We start from the raw sequence: 17,122 nt of genomic DNA on the forward strand, positions 1-17,122 counted from the left end.
ACTGTAATGGTAGATGTAGGACAATATGCATTTATAAAAACCCATAAAACTTTACAGCACAAATGAACCTTAATGTACATAAATTAAAACAAAAACACTTTGGAGGAGGTCAGGGGACCCTAGGGTGAAACGAAGACTGTGACAAAAGAATCTAACTGCATACAAATATATGAAATAACCTCACTGAAGGGACTGGAAAAGAAAGGTCCTGGCCTAAATAACTTTGGAAATGAGTATAGACTATAAGAAAAGGCAAAGGAACATTATACTCAAGTTGGTGAAGTTATTTCCCATGAAGCAGGGATTAACAATTCTGAAACCATTACACATGAATACTGGAATTGAAGAATCAAGTACTAGATATTAGATGATGAAAGCCAAGTTTGTCACTGCTATAGAAGATTACAGATGAGTAAGGGGGTAGACTAGGATGATCTATGTGGTGACAGATTAGTGTTGGAGACATCAATATGAATTTATATTTAGTTTAATATAAAGATGGATTCAGGGGGTGCCTGGGTGGCTCAATTGGTTAAGCATCTGCCTTCGGCTCAGGTCATGATCTCAGGGTCCTGGGATCAAGCCCTGCACTGGGCTCCCTGTTCAGTGGGGAGCCTGCTTCTCCCCCCTCCCTCTGCTGCTCCCCCTGCTTGTGCACACTCTCTCTCTCTCTCTGTGTCAAATAAATAAATAAAATCTTTAAAAAAAGATTGATTCATATAGATTTATAGCTATGTGCATATATGCAGGTTAGTGTATATATATACATATATATTCTTTGCTCTGTCAGCTGAGTGACCTAAAAGAAACAGCAACAAGCACACCCAGTATCCAGATATTGGTTTCTAATACCATCAGAATAAAAGAACCAGGGTTCATTAGAGAAATGGTTGGTTCGAGGGCAGATGAGCTTAGAGCATTTTTAGTGTCAAAAAGTAAGGAAATACCACACACACACACACACACACACACACACACACACACACACAAAATGATGTGGGGGATCGTCAAAGGGACATAAGAACAAATTGAAAGAGCTCCTGTAGCTAAAGCTGGAACAATTTCAGCAACAAAATAAATAAGCCAAAGTACAAAATAAGCAAAAGTACAAACCAAGCACAAAATATAAGTCCAAGTACAAAATAAATATTAATCCATACTGATGATACACAGATATGACTGAATAAATAAATGGGGAGAAAGAGGCAAATTTCTTGTGCAAAAGAATTCCAAATAATTTAGATACATACTATTCCCTCAAGAAGGTGAGCCATAACTCCCATCCCTTAAGTGTGGACTATATACAGTTACTTCTTTCCAGAGAGTACAGTGTGCAATTGGGAGATGGGTTGGAAGTAACTTTGGGGATGGTGATGGGAATAACTTTACAGTGCAAAAATCAAACAAAAACTACCTTAGCCAGGTGATCAAGGTTAACATAAACAGTGATAAGTCTAATGATGATTACATGTACCCATGAAATGATGTAATAAGAATGACATTTTATCCTTTTGAACTTTCTCACCAAAACCTATAACCTATTTAATGATGAAAAAAATCAGATAAACTCCAATTGAGGAACATTTCTACAAAATACTTGCCCAGAGCTCAAACTGTCAAGGTCATCAAAAACAAGTAAATTCTATGAAGATGTTAGAGCCAAGAGAAGCCTAAGGAGACATGACCACTAAATGTAATGTGGCATCCCAGATGGGACCCCAGGGGAATAAAGGACACCAGGCAAAAACTAAAGAATTCTGAATAAACTATGGACTTTAGTTAATAATAATGTCTCAGTGTTGGTTCATTAATTATAACAAATGTACTATTCTAAATGTATATATAAGATGTTGATAATATGGGAACTGAGTGTGGAGGCATACGAGAATTCTCTGTACTCTTCCCAGTTTTTCTGTAAATTTAAAATTGTTCTAAGAGGGGCGCCTGGGTGGCTCAGTCGTTGAGCGTCTGCCTTTGGCTCGGGTCATGGTCCTGGGATCAAGCCCCGCATTGGGCTCCCTGCTCCGCGGGAAGCCTGCTTCTCCCTCTCCCACTCCCCCTGCTTGTGTTCCCTCTCTCGCTGTCTCTCTCTCTGTCAAATAAATTTTAAAAATCTTAAAAAAAATAAAATAAAAAAATAAAATTGTTCTAAGAAATAAAGTATATTAAGAAAAAAATTAGGGATTCTTCTTCCACTTTTGAAAGATAGCTTTTCTGGGGCGCCTGGGTGACTCAGTTGTTAAGCATCTGCCTTCGGCTCAGGTCATGATCCCAGGGTGCTGGGATCAAGTCCCACATTGGGCTCCCTGCTTGGCAGGTACTCTGCTTCTCCCTCTCCCTCTGCCTCTCCCCCTGCTGTGCTCTTTCTCTCTCTCTCAAATAAAATCTTAAAAAAAATAAAAAATAAAAATGAAAGCTTTTCTATATTAACAAGTAGAAAAGTGATTAAAAGAATAAAATATGACACTGGGGGAAAAAGGAAGTACAGGACTGATCCTTAAGAGAAGGAAAACCAATGAGGTAAGCCCTACAGTCATGATGCTTTTTCTTCCTAGAAACAATTTCTAGATTATGGCATAGGGAGGACAAACACAAGAAGAGCCTGGTTGTCTTACTGAGCTCAGAAGACTAATATAGGAGCTTCAGGAGGATGAGTCAGCTGGAATTTATGAGACACAGCACTATGGAAGAGGGAGTTATGAGAAAAAGAGCTCCAGAAATTAGAGGAATTAGGTTTTGTCTGAATATAATCTTAACATATATAGGGTAAAGCTCCATGAAGCCAGGCAAAGAATAAAGGCCAGGGAGCTGGCCAACATTCAAGTTCCTTCCAGCCAGAATTGAATACTTGGAGCACTAAGGAAAGCTCCCAGAAGGGTGACATCCCAGTAGACGAGCTATATAACATTTAGAGCAAAGGCAACACTAGATCCACCTTAACAAAATTTAAAAACAAGTCTCATAAAGATAAAGCTGATCCACAATAACTAAATTACCTGCTAAAACATACTTCAACACTTTTAGACAACAAAATTCAAACACTCAACAATATAACATCCAGTATGTAATAAAAAATTCTAGGTATTTAAAGAAGTAGCAAATGTTAATTATAAAGGCAGAAAAAGCAGTCAACAGAAGCCGACCCAGAAATGAAAGAGATGATGGAATTAGCAGACAAAGCATTTTTTTTTTAAGAGAAAGAGAGCAAGTAAGTGCGCATGAGTGGGGAGGGAGAGAGGGAGAGAGAGGCATGTTGTGTTAGCAGGCATGAAAACAACATTAATCTGGTTGTACATCTCCATCAGAGCTCCTGGGTGATCAGGTGCATTGTCAATGAATAGCAATATTTTAAAAGAAACCTTTTTTTCTGAGCAGTAAGTCTCAATGAGAGTTAGTCTGTCCTTTGTAGCTCTGAAGATAGGCACTGACTTCTCCTCTCTAGCCCAGAAGGTTCTAGATTGCACTGCATCTTTTTTTTTTTTAAGTCTCAAATTTTTATTTAAATTCCAATTAGTTAACATATAGTATAATATTAGTTTCAGGAGTAGAATTTAGGGATTCATCACTTACATATACAACCCAGTGCTCATCACAACAAGTGCCCTCCTTAATATCCATCATCCATTTAACCCATCCTCCACCCACCTCCCCTCTAGTAATCCTCAGTTTGTTCTCTATAATTAAAACGAGCCTTTTCCTGGTTTACCTCTCTTTTTTTTCCCCCTATGTTCACCTGTTTCACTTCTTAAATTCCACATATGAGTCAAATCATATGGTATTTGTCTTTCTCTGACTTATTTCGCTTAGCACAACACTCCAGCTCCATCCATGTTGTTGCAAATGGCAAGCTTTCATTCTTTTTGATGGCTGAGTAATATTCCATTGTGTATATATACACCACATCTTCTTTATCCATTCATCAGTCAACGGACATTTGGGCTCTTTCCATAATTTGGCTATAGTTGATAATGCTGCCATAAACATTGGGGCACATGTGCCCTTTCGAATCTGTATCTTTGTATCCTTTGGGTAAATACCTAGTAGTGCAATTGCTGGATCGTAGAGTAGCGCTATTTTTAACTTTTTGAGGAACCTCTATACTGCCTTCCAGAGTGGCTGCACCAGTTTGCATTTTAACCAAGAGTGTAAGAGGGTTTCCCTTTCTCCGCATCTTCACCAACATCTGCTGTTTCCTGTACTGTTAATTTTAGCTATTCTGACAGGTATGAAGTGGAATCTCATTGTAGTTTTGATTTGTATTTCCCTGATGATGAGTGATGTTGAGCATCTTTTTATGTGTCTATTAGCGATCTGTGTCTTTGGAAAAATGCCGATTCATGTCTTCTGCCCATTTCTTAACTGGATTATTTGTGGGTTTTTTTGGAGTTGAATTTGATAAGTTCTTTATAGATTTTGGATATTAACCTTTTATCAGGTATGTCATTTGCAAATATAATTGCATCTTCTTCCAATAGAATAAAATCTGTGAAAATCTGTGGTTTAGTGTAGCCACCTTCATGAATTATCTTAGCTAGATCTTCTGCATAACTTGCTGCAGCTTCTACATCAGCACTTGGTGCTTCACCTTGCACTTTTATGTTATGAAGGCAATTTCTTTCCTTCAACCTCATGAACCAACCTCTGCTTGCTTCAAAATTTTCTTCTGCAGCTTCCTCACCTCTTTTAGTCTTCATAGAATTAAAGAAAGTTAGGGCCTTGCTCTGAATTAGGCTTTGGCTTAAGGGAATGTGATGGCTGGTTTGAGCTTCCATCCAGACCACTAAAACTTTCTCCATATCAAAAATAAGGCCGTTTTGCTTAACATTTGTTTGTTCACTGAAGTAGTACTTTTAATTTCCTTCAAGAACTTTTCCTTGGCATTCACAACTTGGCTAAGTGTTTGGCACAAGAGGCCTAGCTTTCAGCCTGTCTTGGCTTTCAGCATGCCTTCCTCACTAAGCTTAATTATTTCTAGCTTTTGATTTAAAGTGAGAGATGTGCAACTCTTCCCTTCACTTGAATACTTAAGAGTCCATTGTAGGGTTATTAACTGGCCTAATTTCAATACTGTTGTGTCTCAGGGAATAGGGATGTCTGAGGAGAGGGAGAAAGACGAGGGAATGGCTGACTGGGAAAGAAGTCAGAACAAACATAACACGTATCAATTAAGTTGGCCATGTTATATGGGTGCAGTTCGTGGCACCCCAGGACAATTACAATAATAACATCAAAGATCACTGATCACAGGTCACCACAACAAATATAATAAAGAAAAAATTTGAAATATTGCAAAAATTATCAAACTGTGACACAGAGACATGAAGTCAGCAAATGCAGTTGGTAAAGTGGCACTGATAGACTTGTTTGTTGCAGGGTTGCCATGAACCCTCAATTTGCAAAAAACAATAACAACAACAAAAACCATACTATCTACAAAGCACAATAAAGCCAAATGCAATAGAAGAAGGTATGCCTGTATAAATATATAGCATGTCATAACTTCCAAGTGTGGCAGCCTCTGATCTTTGACTGCATAACTGACCAGTGGCCCCAGTAGAGCACTCTGCATTCAGTACCACATGGGTCCCAAGGCCACTTTCTCACAGGCTGTTCCCTGCCAGTGACGAGCACATCAGAGACACTAGGCAGGCCTATTTCAGAGAGATAGGGCCTTTTCTGATGGGTGACTTTGGCCTGGGGACTTTCTAACAGTCTGCTGATTTTCCTCAGAACTGCACTGCAGCCTAAGAAGCTACTACTCAAGCTTCCTTCTTTCCCCTTCTCCTTCCATCACGGTCAGATCAATACTGCAGTTTGACAGCTCCTTCAGTCACCTCTGGATTCCTTTCCATGTTCTCTCACATGCGTTTACCCTAACACATTTCTTGCAAGTCTAACCTCCATCCTCATGTCTGCTTCTCTGAAGATTTGCACTAACACAGCATGCTATTTCCATTTAAGTAAGATTAAAAGCATCTGAGACTTAAATAATTGTCCTGACTTTAGGACAGAAACTTAGAAAACATTCCTACTTAATAAGGATACAAGCCTCAGTTTAAAAAAAATAATGCTGTCGGAGGCGCCTGGGTGGCTCAGTCAGTTAAGCATCTGACTCTGGATCTCAGCTCAGGTCTTGATCTCAGGGTCGTGAGTTCAAGCCCCATGTTGGGCTCTACGCTGAGCGTGGAGCCCACATTTTAAAAAAAGTGCTGTAAATGGCATGGTGTATTAAAAATCTTTGCCAGATTTTTCATTTTTCAATATGCCAAAAACCATTTTCTCCTTTCGATTAAATTTAATCTCAACTGACAAGGCTGCTTCTGGCTCTGTCAAGATGCCCTAATTTCCCCCTTGCTCTTGCTTTAGTACATTGCTTGCTATTCAATACTTCCTGATGTTAGCTGAACTAGATTCACTACTCCAGGCAGAATAATGGCCTGGATTACTCAGAGAGGCTCTAAAGAAGGAACTTTTTACTAGGACTGTTTATTTATTTATTTTTTTTAAGTACTCTTGCCCCAAGAATACTTTTTAAACTTTTAATTCTATATAACTAAATAAAGGTTAAACCCAGGGTAGTGAATCCAAACTTTTTATAGAGCTGTGACTATACCCATTGCACTTCTTTACAAACATCTTAGAGAACATAAACTTTAAGAGCTTTTTCTTAAGACATCCATCTTGACATCCATTGATTACAGCTTTCATAAGATTAGCCTTTCCTAAGTTAAAAAATTATTTGCAAAGTGTAATGGATGCCCTCTTTAGAACTGACAGTTTTTGGTTAATCAAAAAAATTGAGAGAATTTAAAAAATTATTTGTGTATATCATAATCATTTTATAATAACTTAAAAATAAATATGGAGGGGCACGTGGGTGGCTCAGTCGTTAAGCGTCTGCCTTCGGCTCAGGTCATGGTTCCAGGGTCCTGGAATCGAGCCCCACATCAGGCTCCCTGCTGGGCAGGAAGCCTGCTTCTCCCTCTCCAACTCCCCCTGCTTGTGTTCCCTCTCTCACTATGTGTCTATCGGTCAAATAAATAAATAAAATCTTTTAAAAATATAAATATGGAAAAGGACAGCATAGGAAATATAGTCAGTAATATTGTAATAACTGTGTATGGGGACAGTGGTAACTATATTTATTGTGGTGAACACTGCATAATGTATAAGTTGTCAAATCACTGTTATGCACTTGAAACTAATATATGTCAACTATAACTTCAGTTAAAAAAAAAAATCATTTTACTGAGCATTAAAACAACTCCAGAAATTCCAAATTATATAGGTGGAAGTATGCTAAAAAACTTCCATACTCTTTATGGGGAGAACACTACCAGTATCCACTTGATAATGACCCTAACTTCTTGCAGGGAATAAGCAGTCTCAAAAAAAACTCTCTACCCCTAACACTGAACAATCCTTTCTCTTTTGAAATTCTCCAAACTGTTTGCTTACTCGCTTGCAGCCAACCAATCACTGACAAATGTACCTGAAGACCAGTTAGAATGTTTCTCCCACTTCCAAAAACCATATCTCAATAAAACACCTGCCAATTATTAAAAAAAAAAACAACGCATATGCATTCATTCACAATCTTTCACCGTAGGCCAATCCCTTTTTTAATGTGAGTTCATTGACTAGAGCCTCTTATTTCTCACAAAAGCTATACATATATATACATCTATAATTTCTAATTCAAATTTCTCTAAAATGAAGAATGAAATCTAAAACTTTTGCGAAGCAACTGAAGTATAGAATCATTTTAGATTTTTATAATTTCCCCTCAAACTTTTATATTGTTCATCTATACTAAATTCAATAGCAATTTTTTAAAGTGTGCCTTTTTTATTAGATCTTCCCATCACTTTAGTTTCCACTGGAATGATAACTTTTTTTTTTAAGTAATTTTTTTAAAGATTTATTTACCTATTTTAGAGAGAGAGAGCACGAGCGGGAGAGGGAGAGAGAATCTCAAGCAGACTCCCTGCTGAGTGTGAAGCCTGACTTGGCTTGATCCTGTGACCCTGAGATCATGACCTGAGCCAAAATGAAGAGTCAGACACTTAACTGTGTTACCCAGGCGCCCCACAATAACTCTTTCATACTTCCTGTGTCATTGGTTTATTTGATATTTCATTGAGTTATGCTGTGAAAATAAGAAGTTAAATGGCATTAAATAGGTTTGGGAACAACCCAAGTGACCTTTGGAAGACACAAACTCAATGACAGGACCGAAAAAGTGTAAGTACACTAGAGAAGGGCCTCCTAAGCTTTCACAGTTCTGCGTACTGTGCTGTTAGCATGTTCTATAGAGAATATCTGAAGAGCAGTTTTAGTCAAGTTCAGTTAAGGAGCTTCTACTGCAGGTGGTTTGTTTCCTTTCAGGCACCCAGAGCCTTCAGCTTTGGTTCCCCACTGCGACATCTCTCAAAGACCTGTGGCACCAAGGAATTTTATCTCTTTCCCCTCTATTATTACCACATCAAACCTCACAAGTGGACAGGGTTGACCATTTATCACTAACAAAGTAATTAATACTAAGATGGTAGTGACTCACTTTATTGCATGGTAATTTGGAATTTTATTATCATTATTTCATTAAGGCTTCCTGGCAATCTTCCTGGCAAATCCCGAGTAAGAGAGCAAACTTTTTCTATAAAGGGACAGATAATAAATATCAGATATAAATATCAGGCTTTACAGGTTACTGTTGCATATGCTTGTCTTTTTGTTGTTCTATATAAAAAGAGGGCAGTGACCAGATTTGAGCCATAGTTTGCGAAACTCCACTATAAAATCAGGTACAACAGGTAACAATGTGTCTCTCTTCCAGATACCTAATACATATTTATAGCAACTAACATTTATTGAAAGCTTATAGCGTGCCAGCTATTGTGTTTTGTGTTTATTACCTGATTCAATCCTCACAGCCATCCTATGCTATAATTACTATTATTCTTTTCATAGATAAAGAAATTGAGACTTGAAGACACTAAGCAACTTCTCAACGATTCCATAAACGGTGGAGTCAGAATCTAAACCCAGAAAGACTGACTTCTGAATTACTAAACTATACATTCCTGAAAAAGCTTTCAGCTGAACATATAACTGATTAATACTATGGCACAAACTAGAACATTGACCTCCTGAGTGTCAATTTGCTAAATATTCAGAAAAAAACTACATTTTAAAGGGGAGTTGAACACTTTAACTTAATGAATGAAAGCCTAATGGTATAATATCAGACACTGAAATGAAAGGTATTTTGGAAAGAAAAAAAAAAAAGAAAGGTATTTTGGAAAGGCTATCAGATTGAGTGTCAAAGCTAAAATCAGGAATCACTGCCATGCTTTTTCAATAAAGCAGCCCCCCAAAAATCTTAATTATGGAACACAGAAGTACAACAAACAGACTATCTTAAAAATTTAACAGATTCACAATTTCTCTCAGGAAACACTACAATAATAAATAATGCCATAAAATGTGAGATCCGCAATAGACTGCACCAGGTACAAACTTAGGGGTAGGCTGAAGATGACAGGAGGAAATAAAGGAAAACTGAAATGTACAATATCCAGATGGTATTCATCTGGTGATTGAAAGCAATTCAGGCAGGAAAGTAATGTTACAGAGGTCTACAAAAGAGGGTAATGTATAGTAGTGTCCCAGGAAGCAATACTCAGAAAAGGAGTAACATAACTAACAGGATCAATGAACTCTAAGGGGTCCTCCTTTTATTATAACCCCCCCCCCCACAAATAAAAAGAGCTCTCTTCATTTCTCCTTTAAGTAGAAGTATTGGAGATAGACAAGGACAAAGATGTGGGAAGAGTGAAGAATATGCTTCAGAGGGGAAAAGGCCTATGTAGATGGAGAAGAGTAAAGTAAATGTGACTTTACCTGGAGGCATACTGCTATCCCATCTTTGGATTGGGGGGAAATGCAAGTGATTCAAACCATATTTCTCTGCTTGCCCCACATAAGTGATTACAGGTTGTTGCTACCATCTACACAAAAGCTTATCATCAAAGGCCTATTGCCTGGATGATTATAGCAAACACCTATATAGTCCTTTAAAGTAATTTAATCCTCATAGTCACCCTGTGAGATGAGTACTTTGAGAATACCCATGTTTGATAAGGATGTTAAAGCACAGAATGGTTAAACTGCCCAAATTCACAGAGCTAAAAGATGGTAGGGCTAGAATTCAAACCCAGGCAGAAAGGCTCCACACACAGTTCACACACTTTTAACCACTCTGTTATAAAATAACTTCTTTGGTTTAATTGTGCCACCACAAGCAAGTGACTGACATCAGACTGTACTGCAGCATATCAAGGACTCCAGGCATTAAGCTGGGAATCAAGATAAAGACTGGACAGAGCAACTAGCAACCGGAGACATAATCTTGGAAGAACCAGGTATCAGGGACGTTCATGAAGAGAGAGCATGAGAGAAAGACGGGACTCAAGAAAAGAAGAAACTACCTCATTACCACAGCAATTTGGACCTATTAAGCTAGCAAACTAAGCGGTTATAAAATAGAGCCCTAATGTGAATGTAATTCTGATCATAAATTCTGGTATTTATGAGTACTCGCATTGATCTTTCAATAGATGAGTCCCTATAATTTAAAAATTAAAACAGCCATATCACAAATGGATTTTTAGCCACATCACTAGGATAAATGCTGACACTGGTCATTTAGAACAGAAGTAATTCAGAAAGTTCTGATGCTGGGCTCTAAACTACATGACATGAATGTATGTCTTCCGAACTACTGACAAAATATTCCTTAAATTGAATAATAAAATTATTATGTACTAAACAGAGAGTTATTTAAGTTTGGACTAGGAAGATAATCTTGAGATTTAGGTTTTGCCACTGTAACTCATATAAGTGTACTAACAAAGTAGAAAAACTTAAGACAGATCTTCTTAGAATATATGCTCAGGAAATTACCTTTCTAGTTAATATATAGTTATTTTTTATTGCTAGGTGAACAAAATAAACCAGACATGTGAGCAAGAACTCTCCTGGAATACAAACCTAATATTCTAGATCCAGCTCCTAAAACATAGTCCACTCTCAGGCAGCACACAGAGAGGCCAAATATAGACACTGTTTGAGGATATATTGCAAATGATCACAAGGTCTTGCTTTCCCTGTATGACAATAACCTTAGGGCTCTATAAGTAAAACTTTGGTACAATGCCCCTGTGGTTTCAAGAAAAACCAGAACACAAAATAAAATTAATTTATAAAATAAAATTGCATTGCCCACCCCCCCCCAAAAAAAAGAATCAAAGAAGCAAAGAAACACACATACACACGATTTGGGAAATATATATCCATGATATGGAATATATATTAATAAATCTGTATTACACCCTGTATTTTACTATATGTAATACAGATTTCATAAAAATTAGAAAAATGTGCATATGTACTTATAATTACAAAATACATGTTCCCAAGAGAAAAACTCAAATTCTGAATGGTAAATAGTCTGACTGAAACTAGTAATCCTAGAGTTTAGCAATGTACTGCTGTCAATTAACTGGCAAAGCCAACATGATTTTTGAGAGCACGAACATCACTAGTTTTGGCATGGTAGATTCCTGTAATCTAAACCCATTGCTAATTTCACTAAGATTGTGTATCCTTGAACCTAGAAGACTGGTTCTTGCCATTGCAAATAACCTGGTTCTTCCTCTTCAGGAGCACCAGAATAACTTATCAACATTCTATCTGAAACACAAAGAGAGGGAGGAAAAACACTGGGTTCCTCAGTCTTCTGGTTCCATTTCTTGTCCATTGTGAGGCCCAGCTGTATTTCTTTCCCTTGAGTTCCAAAAGAAAATCTGTATTTATTAAAATTTTTTCTTCTTTGAAGCAGATTTTAGTTACTTGCAAAAAAGAACAGGCTTTAATTTGAAATCTAAAAGCCTAGAATGTCTAAGCAACCCAATTCTAAAGCATAATAATGGCTTTTAAAAAGTACATTGAAATATTAAGCCTTCTAATCAATGCTATTCATAAGAATATCTATTCTGAATCAAAGACTTTGAGCCAAAATGCAACTAGAGAAAATACATGTCATTCATGTAGAAATAATCATTTTCAATACTATAATGCCTGTGAAATTAAAAACTGCATTTAATTATATTTTCTGTGACAGTGGCTTTCAAACCTATTTTAGCAACAGAATATTTTCTTCTAATGAAATCTTAGGTTCACACCTAATACAAAGCAGAGATCTGCTCTGGTTGAAACATGTGCACATGTCTGGAAGGGGGCATGTGAGCCTGGCTGAACCTGCAGGCAGAAAACCCTGCCTGATGTCCAACCCCTTCCCCTGTCACGGGTCCCCTGAGGCATCACTATGAACCCCTGTGACTTTTGTGAATCAGAGCTTGAAAACCACTGTGCTAGGAAGAGACAGCCATGCTTTTAAACTTTACTTTCACAACCAAGACACCAAATCAGTCAAGTGCCTATTTACCTGTGAGCTTTAAAACTTTTTCCATCAACATAAATATCAATATCTGGGCAACAATGTTTCACGTAAAGTTTCAATAAATCTTCTCCTAATTCAGATGCAGGATCCAAGTCATAATTATCTTTAAAAGAGAAAAACAAAACTAAAAAGTAGTTTCTTTATTATAAATATCCAAAAATTTTGTGTTTTAATATTACTAAAGGTTTTTCCACAGTTATCTTGATTAGCTACCAAGAGAGAGCAATAGTAACTACAATATTTAACTAGTAAATTCAAAATAAAACAATATTAAAATCATCTCTATCTTGCTTTGAAAAATAAATTTCAACTTAATTTAAATATAAATATACCTTTCAATACAGATTTATAGTTAAATATAGGTAATATTATCACAAAATTATACACCAAAATTGAAGCCACTGAATGAATGTCTGACATAGGAAGTTAGAAAATTTTCCAATTTTGATACCCTTTTTCATTACCTTCCTATTCCTGTTCATGAGTTTTTGGTGAAAATGAAAATGACATTTGAGCCAATATATATTCAACTAAAATCAACTAAAATGGGATTTATGGAGCACTTACTATGAGTTTAGTACTATATACAGTATAGAAAAATAAAGAAAATAAATATTTTTAAAAGTATCTCTACTTCAAAAGATTCACCATTCAGAAAGTGAGAAGTGAAATATAAAACATGTTTATATTTTAAAAATTACTGCACTGTATATCATAGCTTTGTCAGTCCAGAAACTTTAGTCAATACATCTGGTGAGAATCCGTCACTGGGGACAGATTCCCACCAACCAAATTTACAAATTTATAAATTTATATATTTATAAACCACAATGTCATCATTGGCTCTGATATCAAGAGAGATCCAGAATCCAACCACGACTCAGTATCTCCATGGCTACCACCCCAGTCTAAGCCACTATCATCTTGCACCTAGATCTCTGCAATAACTTCCCAACACATCTACCACTCTTGAGCCCAACAGAGGCATGTTTTAAAAATATAATCCAAATCATGAGCCATCTCAGTTCAAAACCATATGGCTCTCTCCATTTTTTTAAATAGTAAAAGCCAGTCTTACAATGATTTACCAGGCCCCACAACACCCAGCTCCTCACTATGCAGGTGGTTGGGGACTAGCCTGAGCTCTCCGAGCCTGGAGGGCCACAACTGTCCAAGGCAGGATGACAGGGGGAAGACTGTGCATATGACTATTACCTTGCATAACAGGATAAACCTTAGTGTCAGAATTGAATTGCTGGATACCCAATTGATATTGGAGAATTAGTTGGTGTGGGGGGAAAAAACACACACACATTTTGGTGTCAGAAGTGGCCGAAGAAAAAAACCCACAGTCAGAGAAATCCCAAACTCAATGTTCCTCAAGCTCAAGTCTTCATTCCACTTTACCCTAATCTTGTTCTGCTTATACTCCAGAAGCCTGCCAAATAGTACCACCCAAACTCTCCAAAATGGCTTATAAGGAAGGTGACCACATGTCTTGGTTTGCCTGGGACAGTCCCAGTTAATGCCTGTTGCCCCAGAATAATTATTGACCACAATAATAATTCTGTACTTTTTACTCTTTCAAAAGTATCCCAATTTGGACAATAAGAAATAAGGTCATCCTTTATATAAGGCTTTCAATAATCTGGCTTTGATTATATCTCCAGGCTCATCTCTCACTGTAACCATTCTTGTCCCCTACTCCACCCTAGTCCCACAATAAACTATTTCCAGTCTTTAAAATTTGCTATGTGCCTGAGCTCTCTCTGCCTCTAAGCATGTTGTTTCCTTTACCTGTAATACTTCTCCCCTAAATTCTTTTTGCCTGGTTAACTCCTGCTTTTTTCCCTGAGATTCAACTCAGACATCACTCCCTTCATGTAGCTTTCTCTGGATGCTAAGTCCAGGTAAAATGTGCCTTATCTGTGTCCTCATCACACTCTGTGCATAATCCATCTGACTATATCTCCTCCTAGACTGCACGACAGGAACTCTGTTTTGTTCACTCTTAAACATTCAAAACCTAATGCAAAATCAATATTCCATTTAAAAATGTGATAATTAGGGGGCACCTGGCTGGCTCAGTCAGCAGAGCATGTGATTCTTGATCTCAGGGTTGTGAGTTCAAGCCCCATGCTGAGTGTAGAGATTACTTAAAAATAAAATCTTTAAAAAATATGTGATAATTAGAATGGCATTCCAGGAACAAACAGCAAGTGCAAGAATACAGTTCTTTGGGGGAAACGCCAAATAATTCAGTAAGACTAGAGCTCAAAGGGTGGGAGGCCATTGTGAAGAGAAGAAGCAGCAGAGTTCTAGGCAAGAGCCAGTTCACAAATTTCCTTATGTCACTGGAAAGAACCTGGGATTTATATTAAGGCTATGGGAAACAATTGAAGAATTTTAATAAGGGGAGTGCCGTGATCAGACCTGCAGTTAACAAATATTGTTCTACACAGTATAAATGGAGGGTGGCACAATGAGAGGCCTGGCAACTAGCTGGGGTGCAGATGCTCAAGAAAAATTGCAAAGACCTGAAATTAAGAAATGGTAGGAGGATAAAGAAGAGAAGTATTTAAAATATTTAAGAGAGGGGCACCTGGCTGGCTCAGTTAGAGAAGCATGAGACTCTTGATTTTAGGGTTATGAGTCCAAGCCCAATGTTGGGTGTAGAGCTTACTTAAATAAGGCGCTAACTTCCTGTTGTGTGTAGGACCTGATGGATGTAAACGCCATTCACTTTGTATCCCTTGTGCCTGGAGTACAGATTCATTCCATATGTGTTTGCCCTCTAGGGGGTTATGTATCATTGGGGAGCACGGGGTCATAGAACACAGGAAGTTTCAAGGAAGGTGACATTGACAGTAGGAAAGCTTGCAAAGAAGTTAGTAAGATTCGGACAACAAGTATCTGATAAACTGGTAAACATGGGGGTTTCCATGGAGGAATGGAGAAAGTAGTTAAAAGACAGGGGGTTGAGGGGTAAATGAGCTCTTTTCACTTACATCCGCAATGTGTTTGGCCACTTTAATGGGCTGCTGTGGGACTGTGGCAGAACTCTAGATGAGAGACAGGAAAAATGGGTACTAAATATCAGCTTGGCCAACTGCTATACCTGTGTGGCCTTGAGAAAGTCCCTTATACTTAGAGTTCTCATCTGTAAAAATCAGCCTACAGCCACTTGCTTCTTAGAGTTATCTGAGACCAAATGAGATAAACTATACGAATGGATCTACCTCAAAGCTTAGAAGAGACATCCATTCATTCATTCACCATAGTTAGATACTGTTAACGTACATACAAGGATTCTAAGTGGGCTTAAGTCAGTTTGGTTATTATTATTGTTGTACTAAATATCAATAATAAAATCTTTCAGTTAACAGATACTTTCATATACATTCAATTCTGCTACAATGCTTGTTTTTAAAATACCAGTTCGATCTAACACAACTGATATATTAGGGAACAATTTGAACATGATGTGAAATTTTCATTTGCTTACGTGCATTTCACTTCCTTGCAGCTCATTCACAAGAAATACTAGGTCACTGCAAAAAAAACTGCACCCACCTGAACGGAACCATGTAAGAATACATAAAACATACACAAACACCTTAAACATCTACCAGATACCTCAGTTCACTGCATATGTTATGACCTACATCCTCCATATCTGGTGTTACAAATTTCCATCTGATTGCAGATAACCAACTGTTAGGAGACCATTTTCAATGAATATTTTGTGTTTCTGTATGGTCTGAGGCAGAGCATACTTTTCTGGGCAGAGCGCTGGAAAATCTGGATAAAGAATGATTAAAGAACAAACATGCCTTGGAGGCTAGAGATACTGTGAGGTTCCAGAAATATTTACAGATTTTCTTCCCCTCAAAACCATTTCCCTATACTCCAGGGTGGTGAAGCTACCTTCCTCTCTCTTCACCAGGGAAGATTTATTTACCTTCCAAAGTAAAGACCCCTCCCTCCTACTCTATTTCCCTCTCTCTATCTCTATCAGATCTGCCAGCAGCCTATGAAAGTCTCCTAATTTTGGTGTTCCTCTCTTATGGTGCAATCCCACTTTACATGCAGGGTAATATCAGGCCCTCACCACTGAACCTTGTGGGGACTGGAGGTTGGGAACTTGCACTAAGATGCTCTGTAAATAATAAATAGACCAGAGATCTCAAGTTTCCTGTTAGAATATCTACCATTACTGTATCTCTGTATCATCTATACTTTAACCTATCTATACTTACTCCTATGTCCTTAACATCATCCTTCTGCCAATTCACAATAGTTCACAAGCTGCAACCCTTCTGACACCCACTTCCACAAACAAATTTAAGTTCTTTTTCAAGGTCAATTACCATATTTATTGTAGTATTTAGGTATTTCTTAACAACTCAACATGTGTAAAACCATACCATTTTTATTAGATTTCTATCTTTTTAAAATGTGTCACAACAAAATTGTAATTTTTTTGTGTCATGACAAAATATAATGATTTTTATGCTGCATGTTTTTTTAAGTAATACATATATTGTGTTATAACAGAACTGAATCTATAGTCTGCTAAAGCTTCTATTGGTGTGGATC

The 17,122-nt window shown here is 37.4% G+C and overlaps 1 protein-coding gene across 5 annotated transcripts in view; it reads right to left on the bottom strand.

Annotated features, from left to right (window-relative positions):
- The window catches only part of BTBD8 (BTB domain containing 8), a 104,869-nt gene that overhangs the window by 62,520 nt on the left and 25,227 nt on the right, over positions 1-17,122 (bottom strand). For 3 of the 5 annotated variants that reach the window (XM_032423812.1, XM_032423803.1, XM_032423795.1), the window contains one exon: positions 12,509-12,626. The exons of 1 other annotated variant lie outside the window; for it this stretch is intronic. In XM_032423812.1, the coding sequence (XP_032279703.1) occupies positions 12,509-12,626 (118 nt within the window). Of the gene's footprint in view, positions 1-12,508; positions 12,627-15,531; positions 15,586-17,122 lie in introns of all 5 variants that reach the window. One more of the 5 variants, XM_032423819.1, reaches the window with a different exon arrangement.

Source organism: Phoca vitulina, unplaced genomic scaffold, assembly GCF_004348235.1.
Source record: "Phoca vitulina isolate PV1807 unplaced genomic scaffold, GSC_HSeal_1.0 scaffold2, whole genome shotgun sequence".
NCBI classification, from domain to species: Eukaryota; Metazoa; Chordata; class Mammalia; order Carnivora; family Phocidae; genus Phoca; species Phoca vitulina.